This window comes from Notamacropus eugenii, chromosome 1 (assembly GCF_028372415.1).
Source record: "Notamacropus eugenii isolate mMacEug1 chromosome 1, mMacEug1.pri_v2, whole genome shotgun sequence".
Classification (NCBI taxonomy): Eukaryota; Metazoa; Chordata; class Mammalia; order Diprotodontia; family Macropodidae; genus Notamacropus; species Notamacropus eugenii.
Genome location: NC_092872.1, coordinates 555,825 through 580,869, shown reverse-complemented (window position 1 = coordinate 580,869; position 25,045 = coordinate 555,825). Strand labels below are relative to the sequence as shown.

The 25,045-nt window shown below is 47.9% G+C and overlaps 2 protein-coding genes across 3 annotated transcripts; both read right to left on the bottom strand.

Moving 5' to 3' along the window:
* Positions 1-2,050: 2,050 nt before the first annotated feature.
* LOC140530071 (zinc finger protein 783-like) lies at positions 2,051-14,111 on the bottom strand. The gene is given in 9 exon segments (XM_072649288.1): positions 2,051-3,458; positions 6,834-6,950; positions 7,214-7,327; positions 10,328-10,454; positions 12,018-12,359; positions 12,552-12,639; positions 12,641-12,765; positions 12,767-12,855; positions 12,984-14,111. Coding segments are annotated over 9 exon segments (2,253 nt in total). The 5' UTR covers positions 13,123-14,111; the 3' UTR covers positions 2,051-2,346.
* A 1,061-nt stretch (positions 14,112-15,172) lies between these two features.
* On the bottom strand, positions 15,173-23,049 carry LOC140530074 (zinc finger protein 786-like). 2 transcript variants are annotated; one of them, XM_072649303.1, is made up of 4 exons: positions 22,887-23,046; positions 22,276-22,402; positions 20,097-20,246; positions 15,173-18,439 (listed from the first exon to the last, which is right to left on the bottom strand). In XM_072649303.1, the coding sequence occupies exons 1-4, from the start codon at positions 22,908-22,910 to the stop codon at positions 17,133-17,135; spliced, it is 1,608 nt and encodes a 535-aa protein (XP_072505404.1). In that variant the 5' UTR covers positions 22,911-23,046; the 3' UTR covers positions 15,173-17,132. The 2 variants fall into 2 exon arrangements, with proteins under 2 accessions (XP_072505404.1, XP_072505413.1); XM_072649312.1 differs by lacking the exon at positions 20,097-20,246 and having other exon boundaries at positions 22,887-23,049.
* Between the last annotated feature and the right edge of the window lie 1,996 nt (positions 23,050-25,045).

The following is a 25,045-nucleotide window of genomic DNA, read 5'->3' as shown; positions in this document are numbered from 1 at the left end:
CCCCCATTCTAAGAATGTCCTCCCTTTTCATCTCAAAATCTTTTAAAAAGAAAAGGCTCCCAAAGCTTTTTAAAGGATTTTTTAAAAGGAGTCTAAAAACAATCTTCTAATACAGATTCTACAGTCCTTATTTTCCTTCAAGAATAAGCTCAGATACTTTCTTCACGTAACCTCCAATCGTCCCCCCACGTATTCTTTCCACATGAGCTCCTTGAAGGCAGGGAGAACTTGTGCCTTTCTTTGTATCCCCAGGACTTAGCACACCGTCTGGCACATGAGAAGCATTTGATAAATGTTCGTTGACTGCCTGACTCCTAAATTATTCCTAGAGCACTTTGTTTGGGTATCATTTGCTCCGAACACTCTCTACCTTGTCGTCTACTTGATGGGTGTACTGTATTGTACCTTTAAAATAAAATGAGCTCCTATTTAAGACAGGATCTGAGTTTTTAAATGTTTGTACTCACAACACTTAGCCTAGTGCCTTGCACTTATACAGTCCTTGAATTGAAATAATTCCTCCAACTCAGTAGGGCAGAGGGAGAGCAAATTCTTCTTTCCCATGGACACTCGCCAGTCATACCACGTTACTGGCTTCTGATCAGCACTGGCATTTGTGGACAGCTCCTGCCTGTCCAGAGCCCAGACCAGGAGTTTCAAGCTGCCTTAAATCCTCCTGTCACAGAACTGTAGAATTGGAAGGGTTGCTTGAAGATAAATTAAAGCCCAATGACTTTACCAACAGGACACAGCAAGCAGAAGCTCAGGCAGAACCTGGGACTCCTGATTCTCAATCCAGTGCTCCTTCCCTTTAAAAGAGAAATTGAGCCCCAAGTTTTAGAATACCATGAATAAACTTAGGCATGTGAGGTTAAAGGAGGTGAGTTTTGAACTAGATTATTATACTAGAAAGGGAAGGAAAGAATATAGATAAAATAAGGCTGTGAACAGAGGACAAATCTGTAGGCCTTAGTGCTGCTCAAAGGCCCCATCAACTGAAAAGGTGGATCCTGCTAGATGAAACAGGAAGATTTAGTCCTTTGGTAAATCAGTTCTGATCTTGGAGGTTATTCTTCCTGTGAGGACATGAAAACACTGTCCCTGATCACACCCTAGAGATGCTATAAGTGAGAAGGCTGCAGCATGTTCATAGGAACAATCAGGGCAAGCAAACTGGCACAAAAGACATTCTGAAGGCCAAAAGCATGGCAGGGTGACAAAAGCTTTGGCCATGGTGCCAAAATTTAAGGGTGCTGACATTTAAACTGTAGCAGCCCCCAGTTAACAAGAATAATCAGTTAACATAGGAAGCTATGAGATGGCAGGTGATCCCAGCACCTTGTGCCATACTGGATTGGTTCAGTCTCACTGTCTCTTGGGCTCTCTGCCTCCCACCTCTAAACACAACTGAATTAGTGATTTGGGGGCAGCTTTCATGTTGTTTGCTCAGCTACTGTGTGAAGTTTGCTTGAATGAGAAAAACATTACATCTCAGCTAATCCCCTTCTGATGGTTTGCCAAAATGGCACCTTAATCAGATTTATAATTTAGTTTTTGTAGCCTACAACTATAGAACCCATGCATGCTTTTAATACCAATGTATAATCACTCATTGTAACAGCAACTCTATTCCCTCCTCCCAAATTTCTTTGCTTCACTTCTCCTTTGTACTGACTTTGGGCAAGACATTTGACCCACTCCTCGGTTCCCTCATCTGTAAAAAGAGATAAGGCTCTTTTTTAGCTCTACATCTATGACCCTGACTCCCTCCCTGACAATCTCCCCATTGTTAATTCAGGTCAGCGTCAAGCCCCACAGAGAAGGAAGGAACCCTGACAACACACACAAAGGAAGGGAAAGCAGGCAGCAAAGGAAGGTCATGACTTGAGACTGATGTCAGGCTCTTCTCATTTCACCTCACTTCCCCAGATCACTCACTCAATGGAAAAACACTTCACCCCTCTCCCAGCTGCTAACATGAAAACAACTTGATGATATGAGAACACAGACCAGGGATCTGGACGAGACCTAAAAGATAATGGGATTCAAGTTCATTTTGTGGTTGTGTTTATTGCCTTATGTCATCCTACCAAGCTACAGCCCAGAAAGTGAAAAAGGAAACCAAAGAGAGCAAATATACTCACCATCCACCATGATTCTCAGCCCAGGAGAGGATAATAGCTAAATTTTATATAGCACTTTGGAGAAACTGAGGCTGAGAGAGATTTAGTGACTTGCCCAGAGCCATACAGCTGTTAAGTATCGAGGCAGGATTTGAACTTGGCACTCACTCAATGCCACCTACCTGCCCCACTCTGCACACAATTCTTGTCGGCCTAAGTCTCTCTATAACCACATTTCTGTCTTCACCATTGGAAATGTAGTTTCGGGGCTGGACTTGGAGCCCTGGGAAGTCCACAAAGGACACAGAGCTGTTCTTTGGGTGTTCTGTGCTGGTGGAGGATCTTGGTCCCCGGCCCCTGTCCACGGGTACAGCAGTTTCTCCACCTGAGACCTTGAAACAGGTGGCCCCAACCAGCCATTCCTGCCCGGTGGGCTCCATTTGGAACTCTCTCTGGTCAGAGTTGACAGATGGTCCAGGAAGTCTGGTGGGCATCCTGGAGGCATCTCCATTTTCCTGGTATGCCTCTGTTGGTGTCTGATGAAACTCCTCTTGAGCATGAAGCTGTGGCCACACTGAGCACAATGGAAGGGCTTCTCCCCTGTGTGCAGCCGTTGGTGGTTCAGCAGGTACTCTTTCCGGCTGTAGCACTTCTCACACTCAGGACACTGGAAGGGACGCTCCCCTGTGTGCAGGGTACGGTGCCGCTTAAGCCAGGAATAACACACGAAACTCTTGTCACACTCGGGGCACTGGTAGGGCTGGGGTTGGGGACGACCCTGGGGGTGTCTGCCCAGGCCCCGCCTCCCTGAGCATCGCTTTCCTCGCTCAGCACAGGCACGCAGCCTCGTACGGGGCAGGAGAGATGCCCTCTGTCGGGAGTTCTTGGCCTGGGAGGTACCAGGGAAAGCCCTGTCTCCCGGGGATTCCCACGGCAGAGCTGCTCCGGGGTCTCGCTGCCCATTGCTCCTCTGTGTCTCCATGGGCTGAGAGAGAGGCTCCTGCCTGTGGCTCCTCTGATGCTTCATCAAGTTCTCCCTTAGCCGGAAGCTCTTACCACACTCTGCACATGTATGTGTTTGCTCTCTGGCTGGGGAGGTCCACCAGGTGGCCGGCTGAGGCAGCACAGGCCCTGGCTGTAGGGCCTGTTCCGGGCCTGGGCTCAGGAGGAGGGGCTGTTGTTGCTGGAGATCGTTTGGGGTGTTGGGGCCTGGGCTGCCATCTGGGGCAGGGAGAGGTCCTTCTTTGGGTACTCTGGACAGTGGCTCAGGGAGTGCTAGACTCCCCACGGCATCCTTCATGGCATCCTTCACTGTATTCACGGCCCAATTAGCCTCTGCAACAGGAGAAAGCACACATGTCATTCACCTGGACTAGCAGGAACACAGAACTAACCAGTAGAGGCCTTTCTTACACAAGATTTGATAGTTTTCCTTTTTTAAAAAATAAGTTTATGTTGATGTGTTATTTTTTTATATCACCAGAAATTCTTCCAGTTTCCCATCTCTTCCCCCCTCCCAAAGCCACCCTATAACAAGTATTTTAAAACTAAAAAAGAAAAAGATGAAGAAACAAATAAGTGAAACAGCATCCACGCAGAGAAAGCCTCAGAATATATGCAGTGTACCCTGGCTGCAGACCTCCCGCCTCTGCCAAAGGAGTGGGGGTGAGGGCGTCTTCTCTCTCTCTTCTTTGGGGTTTCTAGTTTTCAATCATCTATTCTGATCTTCACAACAACCCTGTTAAGTAGGCTGAGCGGGTGGGCTTGGTTTTTTTTTAATACCTCTGTCTTCGTGCTATCACTAATTTTCTGTGATTTGTGACTGTAAGTGAATAAGCTGGTGTCCAAATGATCAATTATTATCACAGCAGTACAACCACAGTCTACCTAGGAAACTGACCTACAGAGAGGTTCACTTGCTGACTTATGTTACTCCCTTGCTTAAAGAGCTTTGTCGCTTCTAGAATAAAGCAGACTTCTCTGCAAAAGAATTTAAAGCTTTTTACAACCTATCTCCAGCCAGAGGAGGCAGTGCGGTACAGTGCTTAGAGCACTGGACATGGCAACTGAAGACCTGGTTCAGATTCTGCCTCAGATACTTACTAAGTGTATAACTCCAGGCAAGTCCCTTAACCTCTGAGCCTCAGTTTCCCCATGTGTAAAACAGAGATAATGATAGTAACCATGCCTCCGTTATAAGATTATTGTGAGAGTAAAGGAGATAACATCTTGCTTGATGCGCTTTGTAAACCTGAAAACAACCCTGCAAATGTGAGCTGCTTCAAGGCGCATTAAAAGTCATTCCTGCGCAAATGCCTTACAGTTGAGCTATGGCGACTGCTTTCTGTTCCTCACACACCACAGCTCCATTTGAGTCTCCCTGCTTTTATCCCCAGTGACTGGAACACACTCCCTCCAGTCAAATCACTGACTTCCTTCAAAGCCCAGCTCAGGTGTTAATCACTACAGAAGGTTTGTCCTAATACCCTAGCTGTAAGAGCCCCTCCCAGCTTAAATCATCTTGTTTGTGTACTTGGTGTTTCCCTGGATGGAATGCAAGCTCCCAGAATGCAACCGGCCTGCCAGGTTTCAGTCTCTACAACCCTAGTACCTGGGGTACAGCAGGGGCTTTTTAACCTTTGCTGATAGATTCCTACCAGATGACTGATCAGAAAAGGTCAATCCACTGTTAATCGTATCAGCACTCCAGGCCTGCATAGTGAAGATGTTTCCAGGGTCAGTTTGTGCCTTTTTTTTTTTTGGTTGCAAAGTTCACCCAGCCACTTAAACACCAACCACTTCAAGGCACAGGGAAGATTCCATCCCTTCTTTTGGGGGCCTATTCTGATGCCAACAGATGCAGAGTCAAGAGTCAGGAGCCCAGGAGTTGCTGTACTGAGTTCCAGTCCATCAACAAACACTGATTAAGCACCAGGCTTCAAAAAGCTTCTATTCTAATGGGGAAAGGAATTAGTGTTCTAATGCCAGGAGAGGTGCCCGGATCAGGCTGACTTGTTCTCCCTGTTGCCAACCCTGAAGACAAGGTTTCTTCCTTCTTCTCTTAGCACCATTTCTGACACTTTTATTCACAAATTTTGGATCTATTTATATCTCGTGCCTGAAAGCCGCCTGTTTTCATGCATTCTCTAAGCGTATTACCCATCATAGTTCTTTATAACTTGAATTCTTCTGGTTGTAGTAGCTGCCAAAGGGATTTTCTTGAAGCCCAGGAGTGTCTGTTGCAGCCCATCCAGCCCCAGTGGTTCCTGATCACCTCCACAGTTCCATGCAAAATCCTGCTTGGCACTTCACACCCTTCCCAAACTCGACACTTTCCCGATTTTTTTGGTCTTCCTGCACTTTATTCCCTTCACATTCCTATGATCCAGCCACCCTGGCCTTCTGCTCCTCGCACATGGCATTCCCTCTCTCCTTGAGATCCCTCCTTTCCTTTCCCTTTGCCTTCAAAATTCAGATCAAATCCAACCTTCTACAGGCCTTTCCAGGTTCTCCTACCTCCTCTCCCCTGAAATGCCTCCTTGAGACCACTTCCCATGGATAGCATACTTTATCTTGGATGTGCTTAACTGTCTGCTCATTAGAATGAAGGTGCCTTGAGGCAGGGAGCAGGTCAAGCTTTTCTTGGCTTCCCCAGTGCTCAGCACAGGGCATGGCACAGAGTCAGCATTTAGTGAAGTTTGATGTCAAACGTGTTTTATTCTCAGTGGATCCTATCCTCGGCATATTAACCCTTCCAACCCATTCATCCCCTTGTGGGGCAGGGTGGTTCAATCCATGGCCAAAGGCTGCTTCCTGGATTCTGGTTCATCACCTTGCAGGTGCTTGGGCTCCCAACATACCATAAACCCCTCCCCACAGCTTCAGAAACAGCTCAAAATATGTGTCCTACCGACAAGGAGTCAGCAGCATCCTCAATACACACACACACACACACACACACACACACACACACACACACACACACACACACACACACACCAGAACAGCACGTGTACACCCCATAACCTTCACAGGCTCTTTTTACCCTTAGGACATTATGATTATGAAAATGATTGCTGTTTCCTATGCTTAAAAACTGGGAATAATAAGTGCCCCTCTCCCAAGCGTCTCTTGGAAGATGATCAAGACATATCAAGGGGACACTTGAGCAGCCATCAGGAAAAATACAGATCCCAAATTCCTCCATCCTCCTCCCTCATGCAGCCATTTGGGAGAGAAAGAATAGCAGCCACCCACACTCAGGTAACACTTCACAGTGTATCAATGACTTGCTTCACAACCGTCAGTGCAGTAGGTAGTACAGGCATTATTATCCCCAGTTCACAGAAAACCAAGAGGTGAACTGACTTGTGTTGTCACAAATGAAAATGCATCAGGGCCAAGATTAAAAACTCTCAGAACTCCTGAGTTCATGGCCACAAGACCACACTTGCCAATTTATTAATCACTTACTACGTGCCAAACACTGCACGAAGTGCTGGAGATACAGAAAGAATGAGACAGTCACTGATCTAGGGGCTCATGCTGGGACACTGAACATATATAGCAGCTCTACTGTAGGGTGAATGGAAGGGCCCCTGGGGGGGCCTCAGGAAAGAGATGAAAAATCAGCTTTCAGAACCAAGTGAGTCTCAAGATGTCAGCCACCCAAGGGGGTAGTCTTAGTACGGCTCAAGCTGTGTTACTCACCTTTGCTCAGGCTGGCAATAGCGACACTTCCCTCTAACTCTTCCTGATCCCTGGACCCTTGTTCTTCTTGCTTAATACATGGTTGCACATCATTAGTAGAAATTGGAGGCCCTGTGCCTGGGAAGGGAGATCATATTTGATGTTTCTGGCAGCCAGTGACCACTCCATTACAGATCTCACAATGGAGAGTGAGAGGTTGGAGAGGAAAGAAAAAACCTCAAAGCTGTCATCTCAGAGGATATTAGGGATTATTAAAGCAGCACATCCATGATAAGAGTTCCTAAAGAGAATGGAAAAATCAGCCCCCAAACCCAGAGGTTTCTTCTGGGTTTGGCCAAAGTGACACTTTGGCCTTGAAAGTTCAGAGCAGTAAGACTCACCAGCGTCAGGGTTTGTTCCTGCTTCTGTCTCTTCCGAGTCTGACTGATTCTGGATACATGGTTCTTCCCCTTGTTCAATTCGGGTCAAAAATTCAGGTTTGGAAAGAGCATAGTCTGTTTGATGTAGGAGGAAAGAGCGGCTATGTTAGTGTTCACGTCACAAGGTAGTAGCTTAGCTGCTAATGAGGGGCATCGTTACCAATGTGCTTCCCTATTTTCATTTCTGACTTGTCATAAGAAATGCCCAAAGAGAGGATAATGCTCATGGCCCCTGTAGCCTAGCATGTGTCTCCAGACAGCTGGACCAAACTGTCACCTGTAAAGGCCAGGGATGGCCTGCTAAACATCACTACCTTCCTTTTCAATGTGATAGTTCTACTGGCTCTGACTTTGAGACCAGCTAACTATTTTTACTACTCATGATGTAAATTAGGAGCCTTTATTTAACTTCAGAAGCTCTGCCCCCTTGGCGTTCCTACTTCTTTCACTAATGCAGATTGCAGCTGCTCTAGTTCTTAGCAGGAGGGTTTGTATGTTGCTTTGACTGAAAAATAACATCCAAGTGGTGGCGAGGCTTCTGCAGCACAACCAGGCAGTATAGTAGATAGACCTAGGTTCTCATCTACCTCACTTTCTAGTTGTGTGGGCAAGTCCCTTCACTTCTACGTACCTCAGGTCCCTCATCTGTTATCTGGTGAGAACAGCACCTACTTCATAGGGTTGTTAGGAGGATCACATGCATTAATGTGTGTAAAGTACTTGGTACACCTTAAAGCACTGTATAAGTACCAGCTATTATCATTGTTAACACCATCATCCTTCTGGTGATAAGCCTGTATAGGCTGAATTAAACTCAGACAGGTCATCCTTAGGACATTCTTTGTTTCTGGGCCTGGAAAGATCAGCAGAGAAGGCTTGGGGGCTGCAGGGGGCTTCTAGAAGGAAGGTTTGAAAGCATTGGGGTAGAACTTAGAGGAGGGAAGAGGAAGGAGTTCATTCAGATGACCTTCCAACTTCCAGAGGCCACTTTGGGTATCCCCATTCACTTTCCTGTTTCTGCCTGGCTCTTCTTCCCCCTTCCCTTTCACTTGGGGAATCCCCAATTTTAGTTCTTGGCCCTTTTTCCTCCTCTCATTTAGTCTTCCATGAGTCTGCTCTACCCACATATCCCTTGATGGGGGCTCTCCATATATTTCCTTAATGCCATCCATTGGACAGGGATGGGACTCAACAAGATGTTGCTTCAATAACAGAGCTCCCTGAATAGATGCGTGTAGAACTAGTTGGACCGCATATGGCCCTCAAGTGGCAAGCCCCATTAAATGTAATTGGGAAATGTTTAACAAAATAAGTAAAAACACAACACAACATAAACCCCAGGGTCAAATAACCAGTACCCTTCAGAGGTAGAACTTAAAGCTAGGTCTTCCTGAACACCACCCCACACTCCCTCCTTATTTATATTGTTGCATTTTGTAGGTTCCTTGTTGCCTTTAATGCCTAAATTCCTGTGAGTCTTTGATCAATGACTTTAATTTATTTTCAATTAATCAATATTTAATGGCCATTAATTGTCAGACATGGAGGCCTTGGTTTAGTTCTCTCTTCTTATTCCTTCCTTCCACTGCCACACTGCCCATCCCCCTAACCCCAACGCAGCCAGCCCAGTGTTATTCTAATGCTTCCAGGGGTGGGGAACCTCAACATGATTATCCAATGAAGGGATCATTTCACTCAGTTTTTCATAAACTTTCTTTTTCAAAAAATTTTTCTAAATTTTTATCCCCCCCTTCCTAAACTTTCTAGATCTCCTTGGGATACAAAATTTTCCATGACCTCCCTGCATACCAGTTCTGTGACCACTGAAAAAGCACCTGTGTCAGAATAAATAGGGAAAACAGTCTCTTTTTCTGTGACCTTTGTGATGTGATCAGAAACTGCCTCTTATTAAACTGTCAGTGACAAAATATTCCAATGTCACCTGGTAAACCCACCTGAAAAGGCTGTGAGATCACAGATCAGGCTGAAAAAGTATAAAGTGGGTACCAACAACAGGTAATCCTGTTAGGGAAGAAGCTAGACCTCCTCTATCTGAATCCACAAAAGATCTTGGTAAAATAAGTAGAATTGAACTTTCTACATGTTAATGATAACACATTAAGTCTAGAACCTAATCTCAGAGACAGCTTATGAAATCAAGCTAATTTTAATGAACACAGACATACTCTAGAGGACTTAGGTTGGTTCCCCCAGTGAGCCTCCTGCTGAATTGCCTACATGGATTAAGTAGTTGGAAGAAATTCAGCACACTTAATTTTAAAACAACTATAATCCTTACAGCTTAGTTCACACATGATGTCTTCTGGAAATGGAAACTTCTGGAGATCATGAAGGATGGATGACTCTTTCAGTTAATACTGTGTAAGGTACAGAATAATGCCATGCTGCAGGTTACATGTTCTATGACCAGCATCACACATGTACATGAGTTGAGTCTGGGTCTGAAAATTTTAAGCCAGCTTCCTAAGCTCTGGGCAGGGTCAGACTCCAAGCATTATTCACACTTTCAGTGGGTTGATCCTTCTTCTAAATCTCTTTTATACAATAACATGAAATGGGGATTCATATGTTTGTACCCCAGGATCCTTGGTTTGACTACAGTGAGTTTGTTATGAAGCAGCTACCACCTGTCACATCACCCCTGCACAGACTGATAGTGGGGAGATAACCAGGGGAAAAGGATGTTTAACTCTAAGGTTGTCCTCTCCATATTCTGAATCAGATACCCCTTAAGCAGCCAATGAGATCTGGACTCCACCATGGAACAGCCCAAGCTGCCGACACCCAAGGGATCTGGGATCTCTATACTGCAGGGAACTTCTGGTGTTGGAACTGCCCCAACCAGTGCAGACTGTAACCCCTCTATGATTGGAGGGAGATAAATCCCAATGAGTAACCAGTCTGAGCTACGTGGAGCTTACATGACTTGTCCTGAGTCAGAAGACTAGCAGCTGTTGGGGACAGTCTTTGAATCCAGGTCTTCCTGCCTCCAAGGCTGTCACACTGTCCTGCCCCTATCATCTTCTAACAAATGATTAAAAAGTAAACTCATACCCAAGGAGACAAGCATCTCATAGTTGCCTGTCATCACATGCTTGTAAAGCTCTTTCTGCCACTTGTCCAGGTTCCCCCACTCCTTCTCTGAGAAATACACAGCCACGTCGTCAAATGTCACAGGTACCTAAAACCACAAACAGCCCGCACATTATCTCTGGGGAGATGCATACCATCTGTTCTCTGTCCAGTTCATGCTATTCCTACCCATTTCCACCCAAAATCCCTATCTTCCACATTTCTCATCTACTAGTAATATCCCTCTACTTAAGGGGTTCTTAACTTGTGGCTAATAGACCCCCCCAAGGGGCCTCTGGATAGAGTTCCAGAGGTCCAAGAATTTGCTTTATAAATTATTTTGATAACTATTTCAATATAATTGGTTTTCTTTGTAACCCTGTGTATTTTACTGTGTGCATTTGAAAACATCATTTGGAGAAGGGTCCGTGATGCCAGAAAGATGAAGATCCCCACTCTGCTTCAAACTCCCCTCCTCTGCAATGCATACTGACCTAATCACTTCATTCTCTTCAGATTCTCCTTACTGTTCAGTTAAGATTGCTAATAGACAAATTAATTTCTAGTAGCTCTGTATAGTTCTGTATTATGCCCCTGTCAAGAGCATATGGTCTTCCCCATTAAAACCTAAGTTGCTCAAGGATAGGAGGTATGCCCAATAAATTCATTCATTCAATGCACAATTATTAAGCACTAGTGTTTGGCGCTAGGTGCTCTACTTCCTGGCTGTCCCTCCTACTAAACCGAAGGAGCAACAGCTGTTCAGCGTGGCTTCCTCTTGGGATCTGGGCTATTCTGACCAGAGTTATTATTAAGGGAATAAAATGGCTATGTCTCATCAAATATTTCTTCTAAAAGTCTGATATCTTTTCTTCAAATCCCTAATAGGAGAAATGTGAATTAATACAGCTCTAAAGTTTCATCTCACAGCCATCAAATCAGCAAGGAGAATAATGAGATGGAGATCACCAGTGTTACTCTGGGGAAGGCAGAACACGAATCCGTCATTAGTTGAGTTCTGACTTGGCCCAGCCACGCTGGAAAACAATCTGCAATTAGGTGAGAGAAGTTACTACACACTCCATGTCTTTGATGCTAGGATCAGAGAGAAATCGGAAAGGATGAGGAAATGAAGACAGTAAGAAATGCCACCTATATAGCCCAAGGCTCATAGCAGCACTTGTTCGGTGGCACAGTGCTGAAACAAACTGCCTGTTGATTGGGGAACAGCTGCTGGAAGGAGTGAGGAAGGGGAGGAATTCATTCCGAAGGCATATTATAAACAATAATAACAACTCGCATTTTTCTAGTGCTTTGAAGTTTGTAAAGCTCTTTGCAAACAGCCCTGGGAGCTATGTGCCAGCATTATTCTCATTTTGTAGAGGAGGAAACTAAGGATCTGAATTCAGGTCTTCCTAACTTCAGGTCGAGCGCTCCGTTCACAGAGCTACATAGCTGCCTCCCCAGATTGCGGAGGGAAGGGAGAACCAGAATGTACACACTGATGCTGAAAGACGCCACAGTCTGGGTGGGGTGGAAGGCCTGACCCTGCTGGCAGGGTGGGCGCTCCTTCCTCCGGGGCACAAGGTGTGTGTGTGTGGTGGGGTGCTAAGGAGGGTTGACTGCTGCCAGGAGCCTCCACAGGCGCTCAGAGCGCCCAGGGGACGCGTACCTTGGGGACTTCCCCTCGGCTGCCCGGCGGGAGCCGCAGGATCCAGAAGTTGCGGTTCCGCAGCAGGTTCTCCATGTTCTCCAGCCTCCTCTGGAGCAGCCCGTACTCCTGGAGCACCGTCTCCAGCGTGGCCCACTTGCTGTCCAGCTGGTTCCCAAACTCCACCGCCGTCTTCTCACAGTCGACGAGCTTCTTCTCCACGGTCCCCGCCCGGCCCTCCAGGGTCAGCAGCCGGCTGGCATGCGAACACAGGGTCCTCTCCACCGCCTGCATGGCCTCCACCACGGGCCACAGAGAAAGCTCCGAGGCCTGGGGCTGGGGGCCCACGTCCCACTCTGGAGCCTGGGAGGCGGAGAGGGGCTGGGACACCCCAGGACCAGTTATCCCATCGCTCTCCCTCCGGCCCCGGAGGCCCAGGCTCCCCCTGCCACCCCTGCCACCCTCCCATCCCACGGAGGGCCGAGCGCAGCCCGCGAGAACTCCCACCCCACCCCGGGGGCTGACTCCGGGGCGCTCCTCCAGGGAGGGTCTTACCTGAACCGGAGCGGTCTCGGCCATGGTCTTCCCGCTTCCTTCCCTGCCACCCCCCTGGGGAAGTGCAGCCCCACCTGGGCTTGACTCAGCGGGGGTGGGTGCCACGCCGGGGGGGGGGCACCGGCGAGCCCAGGCTGCGCTCCGCGCTGCTAGAGGCCGAGCCGGCCAGTGCCCACTCCCGGCTGCCTGTGCCCGCTCCCGGCTGCCTGTGCCCGCTCCCGGCTCCCCGTGCCAAGCTCCGAGCTGGTGCTTCCTCGGGGCAGCAGCTGGGCTGTTTCCTGTAGCTTCCCGGAGACAGCGGCTCCTACAGATTGGAGGAGCAAAGGTGGCTGGGGCTCTTCCCGTCCAGGACGGCCCCGCCCCCAGGACCCTGGACCCGCCCTTCCACCTCCAGCACATTGGCAGCCCCTCCACCCAATCCTGCCCTTTCACCTTTCTGGACACTGTGGGCAGGCGGTAAACCAGGCTGGTCTGGAGCCTGGGGACTCGGACGCACTCTTCCTTCCTTCCCTGATTCTCTAGCTTCTGATATCATTTCACCAAAGCTCCCCTCTCCAAAGTTATTAATCATCTCAATTGCAAAACTGATCAACTTTTCTCACTCCACGGTCATCCTTGACCTCTCCGCAGGGTTTGACCCTGGTCATCATCCTCTTCTAGATACTCTTTCACATTCACACAATCTCCCCATTCTTCTCCTACCTGGATCTTCCTCCTCATCTAACCTTTAGTGTCCCACAGGCCTCTGACCTGGACCTTTTTCTCTTCTCCCTCTGTATTTTTCCCCCTTGGTGATCTCATCAGCTTCAGCGGATTCATATCATCTCTAAGCTGAGGATGATGACACAGCTCCAACTGCTGGGCTGACTTTGTCTCTCATCTTAAACTGCTGACTGTACATCTCACGCTGTTTGTCCTGCAGATGTATAACTACATACCCCAAACTGAACTCATCTTTACCCTAATTTCCCTACTACCATCTGGGATACTGCCATCTTCCCCATCACCTTGGCTCACAATCTAGGTGCCATCCTCAACATCCTCCATATCTCATTTGCTGCCAAGGCCTGTTTGTTTCCTAATGTCTCATATTTGCCCCCTTCTTTCCTTTGATACTACCCTGGCACATCACCACCACCTAGACTATTGCAATGATCTGCTGGTGGGTCTAGCACAAGTCTCTCCCCATGCTGGCTGCCAGCAATCTTCCTAGAGTGAAGGTCTGATTATGCCATCCCCCTACAAAACGAACTCCAGTGGCATCCTATCACCTTTAGGATCAAATGTAAGATCCTGTTTGGTGCCCAAAGCTCTTCATACACTGTGTTCCTAACCTTTCCAGTACCCCCTCCCCCATGTATTCTGCACAGTGACACAGCCCTCTGTTATTCTCTGAACAACAAATAGAGCCTGGAACGCTCTTCTTTGTCTCTGCCCCCTTGGCTTCCTTGAAGTCCCAACTAACATCCTGCCTTCTAGAGGAGGCCTTCTTTAGTCTCTCAATTCTATCAACTTCCCTCTGCTGATAATGTGCCATTTATACTACAGATAGTTGCTGGGTGTTGTCTCCCCTCAGTACATTAGGAGCTCTTTGAGGGCAGGGACTGTTTTTTGTCCTTTTTTTTGTTGTTGTTGTATCCCTAGTGCTCAGCACAGTGCCTAGCACATAGTTAAGTGCTTAATATTTGTTGTTTGGCCTTGGTTCTCAAAGAGAACCTTGACAGCTGGGATGTGGTGCCACGACTTGCAAATGAATTAGATTTAAGGGAGGGCAGGCTGTGCAAGGTCACTAGCCTCTCTCTCTCTCCTCCAGAACCATCTGGCTCCAGTATCAAGATATAGATTAGGAAGACTGGAGATGGCCCCCTCAGTGCTTACTAGCTGATTGTGGATTACTGGCTCCTTCTGAAGACTGTCCTCCCTTGCCTGCCATGACACGACAGGGCCCTGTTTATATATCTAGCTACATTCCTCGATGTCCTTTACTAGCTCCAATTTCTCCTGCCTATTAAAAAAGATTTCGGTGCTCTGCTCTCTTCTCACCAGTTCTCTAAAATTAATCAAATCAATTTGTCCTCCAAATTTTTAAGTAGTATAAGAGGCAGTAGTTGATAGTGTGCTGGAATGGAAGTTAGGAAGACCTAGAATCAAATCCTGATTCTAACACTAGCTGAGTGACTATAGGCAAGTGACAACCCCTCGGAGCTTTGGTTCCATTTATGAAATGTAGATGACATATGTAGTACCTACCTGTTGGAGTTACTGTGGAGCTCAAATGAGATTAGGCGGGTAAAGCGCTCGTCCAATCTTAAAGTGCTAAATGAATGCCAGTGGTTATTATTCCCCACAAGGCTAGAAACTTAGTTATTTTTAAAACTTGCCTTCCTTCAGTGCTGGGGAAGAGTTCTAAGAGTTCGAATATTTGAGTTTTAATTTTGATGCCTCTACTAGTCACATGTCTGGACAAGTCAGTTTCTCTGACTCTTAGTTTCATCATCTGTCATAAACGGGGCTAACAGCTGTCCTACCTATTTTACAGGGTTGCCCTAACAATCAAAAAATAACCTATGTAAAAGTGGCTTATGTAATACATATATAAAGCATCATTCATTTAACAGTCATTTTGTTAACATCTAAAATTTTACTTTGGTCACATCATTCATTCTCTTGCTCAAAAACATTCAATAGCTCTCAACAGCTAAAAGGCTAAAGCTGAAATTCTTTAACAGGGCATTCAAATCTACAATCTGACTTTGACTCCCATCTTCTTCTTCAGCCTTATTTTCTACTTCTACTCCAGATGTGAATTCATTGTGTGTTTGTTATGTAGGCTCCTGATTTGTTTTCAGTTTCCTCATCTGTTAAATGACTAATAATGACATCTCCCTCACAGGCTGTTGTGATGAGCAAGTGCTTGGCAAACCTCAAGGCTAACTATTAAGACAAGGAGTAGAAGGGACAGCGTTTTTTTTTTTTTTTTTTGCTATCGTTAAGTTGGTTATATACGAATGACTAAATGCTGTAATAAATGGACATACTGTTGTAAAGATTCTTGCTGAGAGCCACACTCTCCAACACTGGTTTGCATAGTCCACTATCAACGAGCCTCTGCTTCTCCAGAGCCGGGGCAGAGGGCAGGGTGACTAACTGGGCTTGCGCCAATTCCTTTGGTCCAAGAGGAAAAGCTGGGCCACTATGGAGCAAAGAACCTCTGTCTAGTGAAGGGGTATATGGATCTCCAAGACTAAACATGGTGCAATTAATTCCTAATGAATGTCTTTCTGGAAAGAGATGGGAAAGGTTTAACAGGCAGTTCAGGATACCACATCCCTCTGACTACAGCAGAAACCACAGACGCAGCATACATATCCATTTCTGCACAGAGGAGGCACTCAGTAGATATGGGTCATTCTAAATGAAAAAGGTCCGCAGGCCCAGGAGAGGTTGGATCAGCTTCAGGTTTAAGTAGTTTTTCTGCTTGAAGGAAAGTGTGTCTTCTGAGTCCTGGCCCTTTCAAGACCCTTAAGTATTTCTTACAAAAGGCTACTGATGGGTCCACTCTGAATTCACACTAACTGCAACTGGGACCTGACTGCAGGGAAGCAACTTTTGTTAATTTCTTATGAACTGACAGTTGTGACTCAGGCTCTATCCCTCCACCTGACCAGGTGTGATCAGGGCTTTTCAGGTTTTATGAACTATTGCAAACATGAAGGCTTGGTACATTTGGGATCCCGGCCAGTGACAGTGTTCCTGTCTTGTGAAACTTCACAGTGGATGTTGGGTCAGCGCAGACCAGCTTTGATTCCAGACTGACTTCACTTATCATTGCTGTCATTGACAAACTCCATTAAAGAAACAGACTTACCAACTGTGCTCATGCCTGCATCAGTCCTCCCAAAGGATTTAAGCAATGAAAACAGGACCACATTCTGCTGGGTCAATAGAACAGGCAGAGGGCTGCTCACCCTTATCCTTTTTAACTTGGGAATGATAGGGTTAAAGCTTCCATCACATATCTATGGACCTTTCCCTATTCTTCAGTCAGGCTCTGATTGGTCCTCAGTAGCTAAGGGTCAACATCTCAGGTCTTTAGATGGTACTACAGTAACAGTGAGGCAGGGAAGATAATTGATTACACATTTAGATAAAGCCTAAGACATGCTAGGTACTGTGCTAAACACTGTAGAAATATTATCTGATCCTCACAAAGATACCAAGCAGAGATAAAGTGACTTGTCCAGTCACAGAACTAGTGTTTAAGGCCAGATGTCAACTCAGGTGTCCCTGACTAGGGTTAGGTAGGCCTAGGGTTCTACCCACTGCTCTAATTAGCTGTCTTTGGTGGGTCCAAATTTTTAGCACTAAAGTATGTCTGACCCTTTTCCTAACTCCTTCCCACCAAGCTTGTTTGTCTGCTATGAGGGCAGCTCAGCTGGCCACTGAAGGAATCAATAGATCTGGGTTCTAGTTCTACCTCTGCCACTTACTAGCTGTGCAACTCTCAGGCAAGATGCCCGCTTAGGTGTAAGAGAACTGGCATGCTGGATGATGATTTCTAAGAGCTTCACATCCCAGAATCTATGAACTCCAGTCTTCCTCTATTAGCCTAAAGAGCTGGCTAGATTTTGCTTTAACAGGGTTATGAGGTTCACTGAGGGGCTTCTCCCTGGTGTGCACTCTGATGTGGGCACTGAGCCTGGACTGGTGAATGAAGCCCTTGCCACACTCACTGCAGGAGAAAGGTCTCTCCTTATGGTGTAAGCGCTGGTGGTAATTCAGCCCACTCTTCAAGCGGAAGCTCTTGCCACACTCAGGGCACTGAAAGGGTTTCTCACCACTGTGGACTCGGAAGTGCTCGGTCAATTTATACTGGTGAGTGAAGCCTTTGCCACATTCCTCACAGGATAACGGTCGATCTCGGCTGTGCACACGCTGATGGACCTTGAGGGCGCCCTTCAGGCGGAAGCTCTTGTCACACTGGGGACACTGGAAGGGCTTCTCACCTGTGTGCATTCTCAGATGCTCTGTCAGGTGGAACTGCTTCATGAAGCCTTGGCCACATTCACTGCAAGAGAAAGGCCATTCTCCACTGTGTGTGTGCTGATGGGCTTTCAGAACGGCCTTCAGGCAGAAGCTGGTGTCACACTCGGGGCACTGGAAGGGCCTGTCCCCGCTGGGCACTCTCCTGTGTTCAATGAGCTTAGATTTCTGAATGAATCCCTTGCCACACTCCAGGCAGAAGGGCCTCTCCCCGCTATGTAGGTGCTGTTGGGCCTTCAGGAAGCCTTTCCTGGGGAAGCTCATGCTGCACTTGGAGCAGCAGAAGGGCTTTTTGCCCTTGTGCAATCCAGTGTGTTCCATGAGCTGGGTGAGCTCCTGGACAAATGCTCCCTCTCTTCTGTACGGGCCCTCCTCTACCTTTGTGTGACTCTTTAAGCATAAGTCCTTTTCACTGTTCTCATTCTGTGGCAAGTGCCTTTGCCAGCTCTGGATGCTCTGGTGCTCCCTGAATGCCTTCTTTCCCTTTGGGCACTGACACAGCTGTCCGCTGGAGTGGCTTCTTTGGTGTTTCACCAGGTGGCTCTGTAGGCAGAAGCCTTTACTGCAGTCAGGACATGGGCAGATATTCTGTCTTATGGGAATTATCTGGAAGAAAGGCGATCCCTCAGTTTTGTGGTTCAAGTTGGATTCCATGATGCTGTAGACTTCCGAAGCTGAAGACTGTGAATGTTGGTTACATGGGCTCCTTAAGGAAGAGCCATGCTGACCATGTATAGAGGAAACTTCTTGTCTTTCTCCTGATAACAGTAATTCAGGTAAGTCCTGGTTTTGAAGATCACATACATGCTGCTTTTCCTTCTGTGAACTCACAAATCCCTGGTCCTCTGGAATAAAAAAAAAATCCAGTCACTGAACATTCTAGGTGCTTTACGGCAGAGACCTTTGATGTGGATAGTCCTCTCTGAGCCCCACTCTGGCCCCAAATGGCTTTCTTCATAAGATCTCTGATTCCACTGACATGGGTTCTCTCATTCTCTCTCCTAACACAAAGCAACCCCTTCACTCCCTTCTGTCCCTCCCTGGACAGATACTTTCTGGCAGCCAACCTTCTGCAGGGATGTCTTTTGAAGTTTGCTAGGTGGTTCTCAAGTCAACTGTATAATACTAGGTCAGTGTATCACTCAAAGCCAGGTTGGTAGGATCTTCTATACATGTGGCCCTTTAAGTCCTCAACTGCAGCCTTTTGACTGAATCCAAACTTCAAAGAACAAAGCCCCTTAATAAAAGGATTTATTCTGTAGATCTTGGATCTGTCAAAAGGCCCCACCCAAGGACCTAGAAGGCCACAAGTTCCCCATCTCTGTTACAATATGTGCTCAGCTGGCCTAGCCCTTCAGGTTAGGTCAGTAGACTGCAAGGTCAGCTATATACTATAATGTGGTATCTCTCCAAGTGGGACTTTAGTGTTTGCTAACACAACCAAAAATAACTAGACTGCTGTGGCTCAGAGGAAATGTGACAGACACACCTAGGGAAAGAACAGAGAAGAATAAGGTCATAAAAGAATACCTGTGGCTGTTAACAAGACCTGACTCTGGGAATACAAATTCTTCCAGAGGAAGAGCGGAAATTAGACTGTTTGGTAAGCTGGGTATTCGCTGTCCATGTAGGGCACAGAGAAGGCGTTTGATAAACGCTTGTAGAAACAAAGTGTTGGATCCCTGTTACATCTTCTCCAGTCTAACTAATCTAAGTCCTTGAGAGGTGAGGCAGAGGAATTTGAGTCCCATATTCATCTACCATTTCCAAACAGCCCCAAATGGGTTACTGATAGAAGCAAGATTTTAAGGGGTATGGGTCTTCAAGAAGGGGAAATCTTAGCCTAAGAAATGACTGCAAAGAATTCCCAAGGAACAACATAGCTGGACTTTCTAAGGTACTCTTATAAGGTAAATGGATGGACAAATGAACATGGAAAATGCTGTTCCCAAAATAAAAACCAGGAGAGGAGGGAAAATATATGGAAATAGGGAATGAATAGCCACATTGTCGCTACCTTCTCAGATTTGGAGCTCTCTTAATTTAATCATATCCTAGGGTGACGGCCCATTTAAGTTTGCTATTTCCTTCGATTTCTGACCAGAACACAGGTTCTTTGTCTTGCTTCATCTTGCAGAAAATATGAATCGCTAGGCTTCCACCTCCTCATCTGTAACATGACTAACTTGATGAGCATCAAATAATTCTAATAAAAATCACTAGCATAACATAGGCCAAAGTGTTCTGGAAACCACAGAATGTTACATTGAGAACTGTTATGATGAGGTAAAAGATGAGGTTCCAATCTTGGAAGATAGCTCAGTTGGGGAAGACAGTCCCCAGGATAACAGGGAAGTGTTTGGGGTCTGAGGCTCTGAACAGTTGGTCTCTATAGGCACTCTTGAAGCCTGTTTTAGTGTCTGCTTAGACAGCCCAGAGACTTGGAACTAGGACAACATCAACCTGCTGTCAGTTTTACTGCCCTCATCCTTTCTCACTCACCCCCCAACAGCTGCCTCTCTGTGCTCTTCACGTGAAGACATTCACCAGCTCTGGTGCTGATGGCCAGATCTTTCCTCTCCAAATCTCTGATGAATGGCTCTTGCCCCCGTTCAATCCACGTAATCAAGTCTGGCTTGGGAATGGCACAGCCTGCACAGGGCCCACAAAGAAGCAATCATGTTTACTTAAAGTGAATATCCTTGAATTGAAAAGCATGTTGATAGTGATTCAATTACACCTGATTACCTAGGAGAACCAAAGAAATGTGGGGCGATACGGGGAAGATTCTTAAAATGACGTCCCTGGGGTATACCACCCTACCACTGTGCTCTTCAGTCTATTTGAATTCCCTGCTTGACTCCTTATGTTCTTAACTTCTTGAAATGTGCTATGTGGTACATTTTTTGGGGTGTCCCAGGCTTACAATTTCACTGGTATGAGGGAATTACTAGTGTGGAAACTCCCTTCACTGAAGCAAATCAACACCCCCTCTGTAACTTAGTCTTAGAGGGTTTCCTGGGGCATAGGAATAAAGTTATTTGCCCATGATCACACAGTCAATATATGGAAGATTAAGGATGATCTGAAATCAAGTTGTTTTGACTGTTAAGACAGTCTTTCATTCCCCAGAACATGCTGCCCCTAATGTGGTATACAGTGGCTCACCAAGTAAATTAAAATTGCTGAGCTGATCCTCCTGGTTATGTTGAGTGCTGCATGTATGTGTATTTGTATGTGTGTGTTATATATATGTGGGATATGTATGTCTGTGTATGTGCATGTGTGTGGTGCATGTGAGAAAACACCCCCCAGGTATAGTGTGGATGGATCAGTCTTTAAGGTAACTGAGCACAGAGTTCAGGCAACCATAGTGTATGATGTGGAGAGGCTGGAACACACAGGCCCCCAAGAGAAGCAGGCATTTAGGGTTACTAGGTGTGCAACACAGCGCTCTTGAATTTGACAGCAGAAGTATGAGAGCCCTAAAAGACAAGTGAAAAGATAAGAGAAAACAGAACCTCTGGCCCTCTGATCCTGAGGGTGATAAACTCACAGATAGCGTTCCAAAATGCAGACAGGAAAAGGCTTAAAGACCCTAACTGCTATACAAAATTTCATTAGTAATATATCTATATGGGATATACATATTATATGTTACATGTAACATCTGTGTGTGAGCAAGGAGAGACAAAATTAATATTACATATATTGCACGTTAACATATGCACATATACATGAATGGATATACACATTATATGTTACATTTAACACATATAATTACATATGTGCATGAATGGAAAGACACTAATACACATTATATATAATGTCATCTTGCATATGCAAGTGGATGTATGCATTATTTATTCCATACAACATACATGATGTGTCTGTGTATGTACTACTGGTGATACATATTATAAAGAATGTATCAGTAATGTGTTTATTTGGGAGAGCTGACGGTGAAGTGGGTGGTGCACCGGGCTTAGAATCGTTCAAACGTGGCCTTGGATACTTAGTAGCTGGCTGACCCCTGCTGGTCTCAGTTTCCTCATCTGTAAAGTGAGTTGAAGAAAAACATGGCAAACCACTCCAGTATCTCTGCCGAGAGACGGGGTTGTGAAGAGTCGGATAGGATTGAAAATGACTGAACAACAAAATGCGTCTATCCACTTAAATTTAACGGGCATATAATGTACGTACAAACGGATACGGACATTCTACGTATCATGTTTAACATGTATGATGTACGAGTAGTACAGACAGTGTGCATGAGCAGAAAGACAAATGGATGTTGGATTTACTATACGATGTTAACATTCCCTTATATCTTGTATTTACTATACTTCTGATGTACTTACGCACGTATGGGTGGATGCCTACGTTCCAGACACACACAGACACAGACACACAGACACAGACACACAGACACAGACACACAGACACCCCCCCCCCCAGCTCCTGCAGAGCAGCAGGGCTGCTGCGTTTTATTTTGGGGTCCCCTCCCCTGGCACAGCGCCCCGGCAGGACGCTCATGAACCGGACCAGACGATACCGAACGCGCTCCGATTTCAGGCCCGAGCAACACCACGAACATAAAACCCTCTTTCTGGCTTTCTTCCCGGAGACGCCAGGAGGGGGGAGCGGCCGAGGGCGCACCGACCCCACGGAAGCCCCTTACCCAGGAAGGCCAAGGCCTCGTAGTTGGACGTCATCGTGCTCCGGTACAGCTCCTTCTGCCAGCCCCGCAGCGCTCTCCACTCCTGCTCCGAGAAGTACACGGCCACGTCCTCGAAGGTCACGGGGCTCTGGAACCCAAATGCGACACGCGGCGCTCGTCACGGGGCCCGAGCTCAGCCCCACGAGGCCCATTCTCAGCGTGTTCGGGGAGAGAACCCGTCGTGGGGCCGCGGGCACTACGCTGCCGTGCCGGGGAGCCAGAGCTGCGGGCGCCCACCCACTTCCAGCTCGGGGGACCGCGGGGCAGAGGCCTCCGGGCCGCAACTGCCGGCAGGCCGGCCCCGCACGGCCCCCTCCCCGGCCTCGGTATCTCCTGGCCGGGCCCCGAGCGCTCCCGAGGCTCCGGAGCGGCCCGGCGCAGCGTGATCGCGTCCGAGGGCTGGGCGCCCCCGAGCCTCGGGTCCCGTCTGGATTCGGGGCGGCGTCCCCAGTCACCCAGCCCACGGAGAACTTTAAATCGCAGCGTACGCGGCTGACCACAGACTCGGCTCTCGCCCCGGCCCCCCGCCCCGCCTCCGGGAGGCCTGGGCCCCGGGTGGAGGCCGCTCTTACCTGAGCAGGCGCCCCCGGGGCCATGGCCTCCGAGGCTCCTCCGGCCGGGAGCACCGAGAACCGACAACGCCCCCGAAATCTGCACCGCGACTTGCATCCGGGGAACGCGCCCGCCCTTCTGCCTGAGCTCCGCCCCCACAGCACCGCCTACGGGTGGGAGGGGGAACGCCTCTCTCGGCCCCGCCCCTCCCTTCCAGGCGGGACTTCCCTCGCCCCGCCCCTCCTCGCCACGCCACACCCCTCCTGCCCGGGCTTCTCTCGGCCCCGCCCCCTTCAGGTTTCCCAGTCCCGTAGCACCCTGCCCCCCCGCCCGTGATCTCTCTCCCCCCCTCCTGCACGAGGAGCTGTCTGTCCCTGCCTCCCAGCGGGGGGCCTGCTCTGGCCCGGACCCCTCGCCGCGCCGTCCTCGAGGCCCGTTCCTCTCCAGCCGCTCGATGACCCCCACCTTTGCGGGTTCCCCCCAGCCTGCAGCCCTGACGCACTGCCGGCCGTGGCCCACGCGGTTTAATTCGATTGAGGACATTTTCTAACGGCCTGTGTTGGAAGCATTTAGTTCCTGGGGATGTCCAAGTCATGGATCCCCCTCCGTGAACAGTGGGGTGGCGGGGTGGCGGCGCCCAGCGGGGAGCGGGCGTGGGTCCCAGAGAGCGGCCTAGACATCAATCAGGAGACGGGAAGCTACGCAGAAGGCAGTAGGGGGCACGCGGGGGGCAACCAGGAGGCTACACCACAAAGCCGGCTCGGCTGCCTTCTCTTTCTAGTTTAGCCCAGCCTGCCTCAGCCCCAGAGCCATCCGCCCTGACCTGGGCACCCTGGGCAGCCTCTCCCAGCCCTGCTTTTCACCTGGTGCTCTGCACACAAACATCCCCCCACTGCTCCCGGAGCGGTGTGCCAGCCTGCAGCTCTCTGGCTCCCCCAGCAAAGCTTCCTTGGATCCTTGTTTTATCGGCAGTGACACGAGCTCTCCGAGGGCAGACTGCACGTTTTTGTCTCCCCACTGCCAAGCAGAGCTCCTGACACACAGTAGGCAATTTATAAATAAATGTTTGCTGCTTGAACATGTGTTGGCGTGAGACAGCCTCTGGAAGTCTGAAACAACTGCTATGAGAAATAGAATATGAAGCCAGCACCGAGATAAGTGACACGACTGCTGAGTGGGGGTTAGAATACAGTCGGAGTAAGATACTTCGGATTTTGTCTGGGGACCTGCCAACACGGTTTTGAAACTTCCACCAGATACACTCGTTGTCCCAAAGGCAGGAAAGGGCAAGGTGGACTGTGAAAACTGATGGCAGCTGTGGCCTGTTAAAGGGACTCAGGAGTGTGCAGGAAGCCGGGTCATGGGCCCTGAGGGCAGCCAGGAGTCACTGAAGCATCCCAAAGAGGGGAATGATGTGATGGGCTGGTGCTTGAGAAAAATGAATCATACAGCTGCATTCCAAGGAGCTAGCCCAGAAATTTGAGGCCGCTGGCGGATATCCCTTATTTTGAGCCTGTGATGTACACTCAGTTTTCTAGCAGACTGAATTGTGAATGTGATGTTAATTTCATTTTCATATGATTTTCACAGTTGTTTGATTGATCCTGACCACACACTTGTGAGGTGGGGCTACAGATATTCCTGTTTGCATTGTAGGTGCCACAACTGAAGTTCTGAGGTTAAATGCCTTTCCTGCGGTCACAGGGAACAAGATCAAACTAAGCAATTCAAACTCATGCTTCTCCAACTTCAAATCCAGTGTCTTTTTTTCTACAGCACCACGTCCTTCCTCTCCCACTGCAAAAACCTAATTTCCTCAGTACTACTCTTGTGGAAATGTTTCTACTTTTCCTCCACTCACACTGGTGAACTTTCCCAGCCCACTTTTCTGCCTGAAATATCTCCTACTTCCTTTTCCGTGCAGCTCAGAGTACTCCAGTACTCCCCAGACAAATCTTACTGGACATCCTCCGGACTGTTTGTGTCCATGGCGATGGCTGAAGAGGCTTCGGCCACATTCACTTGGGATTATTGCTGTTTCTTTATCCTCCTCAGGCTGGGAAAGCAGGGACTAGTTTCCCTCTAACCCTGCTCAGGGTAGTAGGGAGTTTTCCTCAAGTTGAGGAGACTTTGTGTAGGTGATACAGAACTCACCGACTCTTCATACAAACCAAGCTGC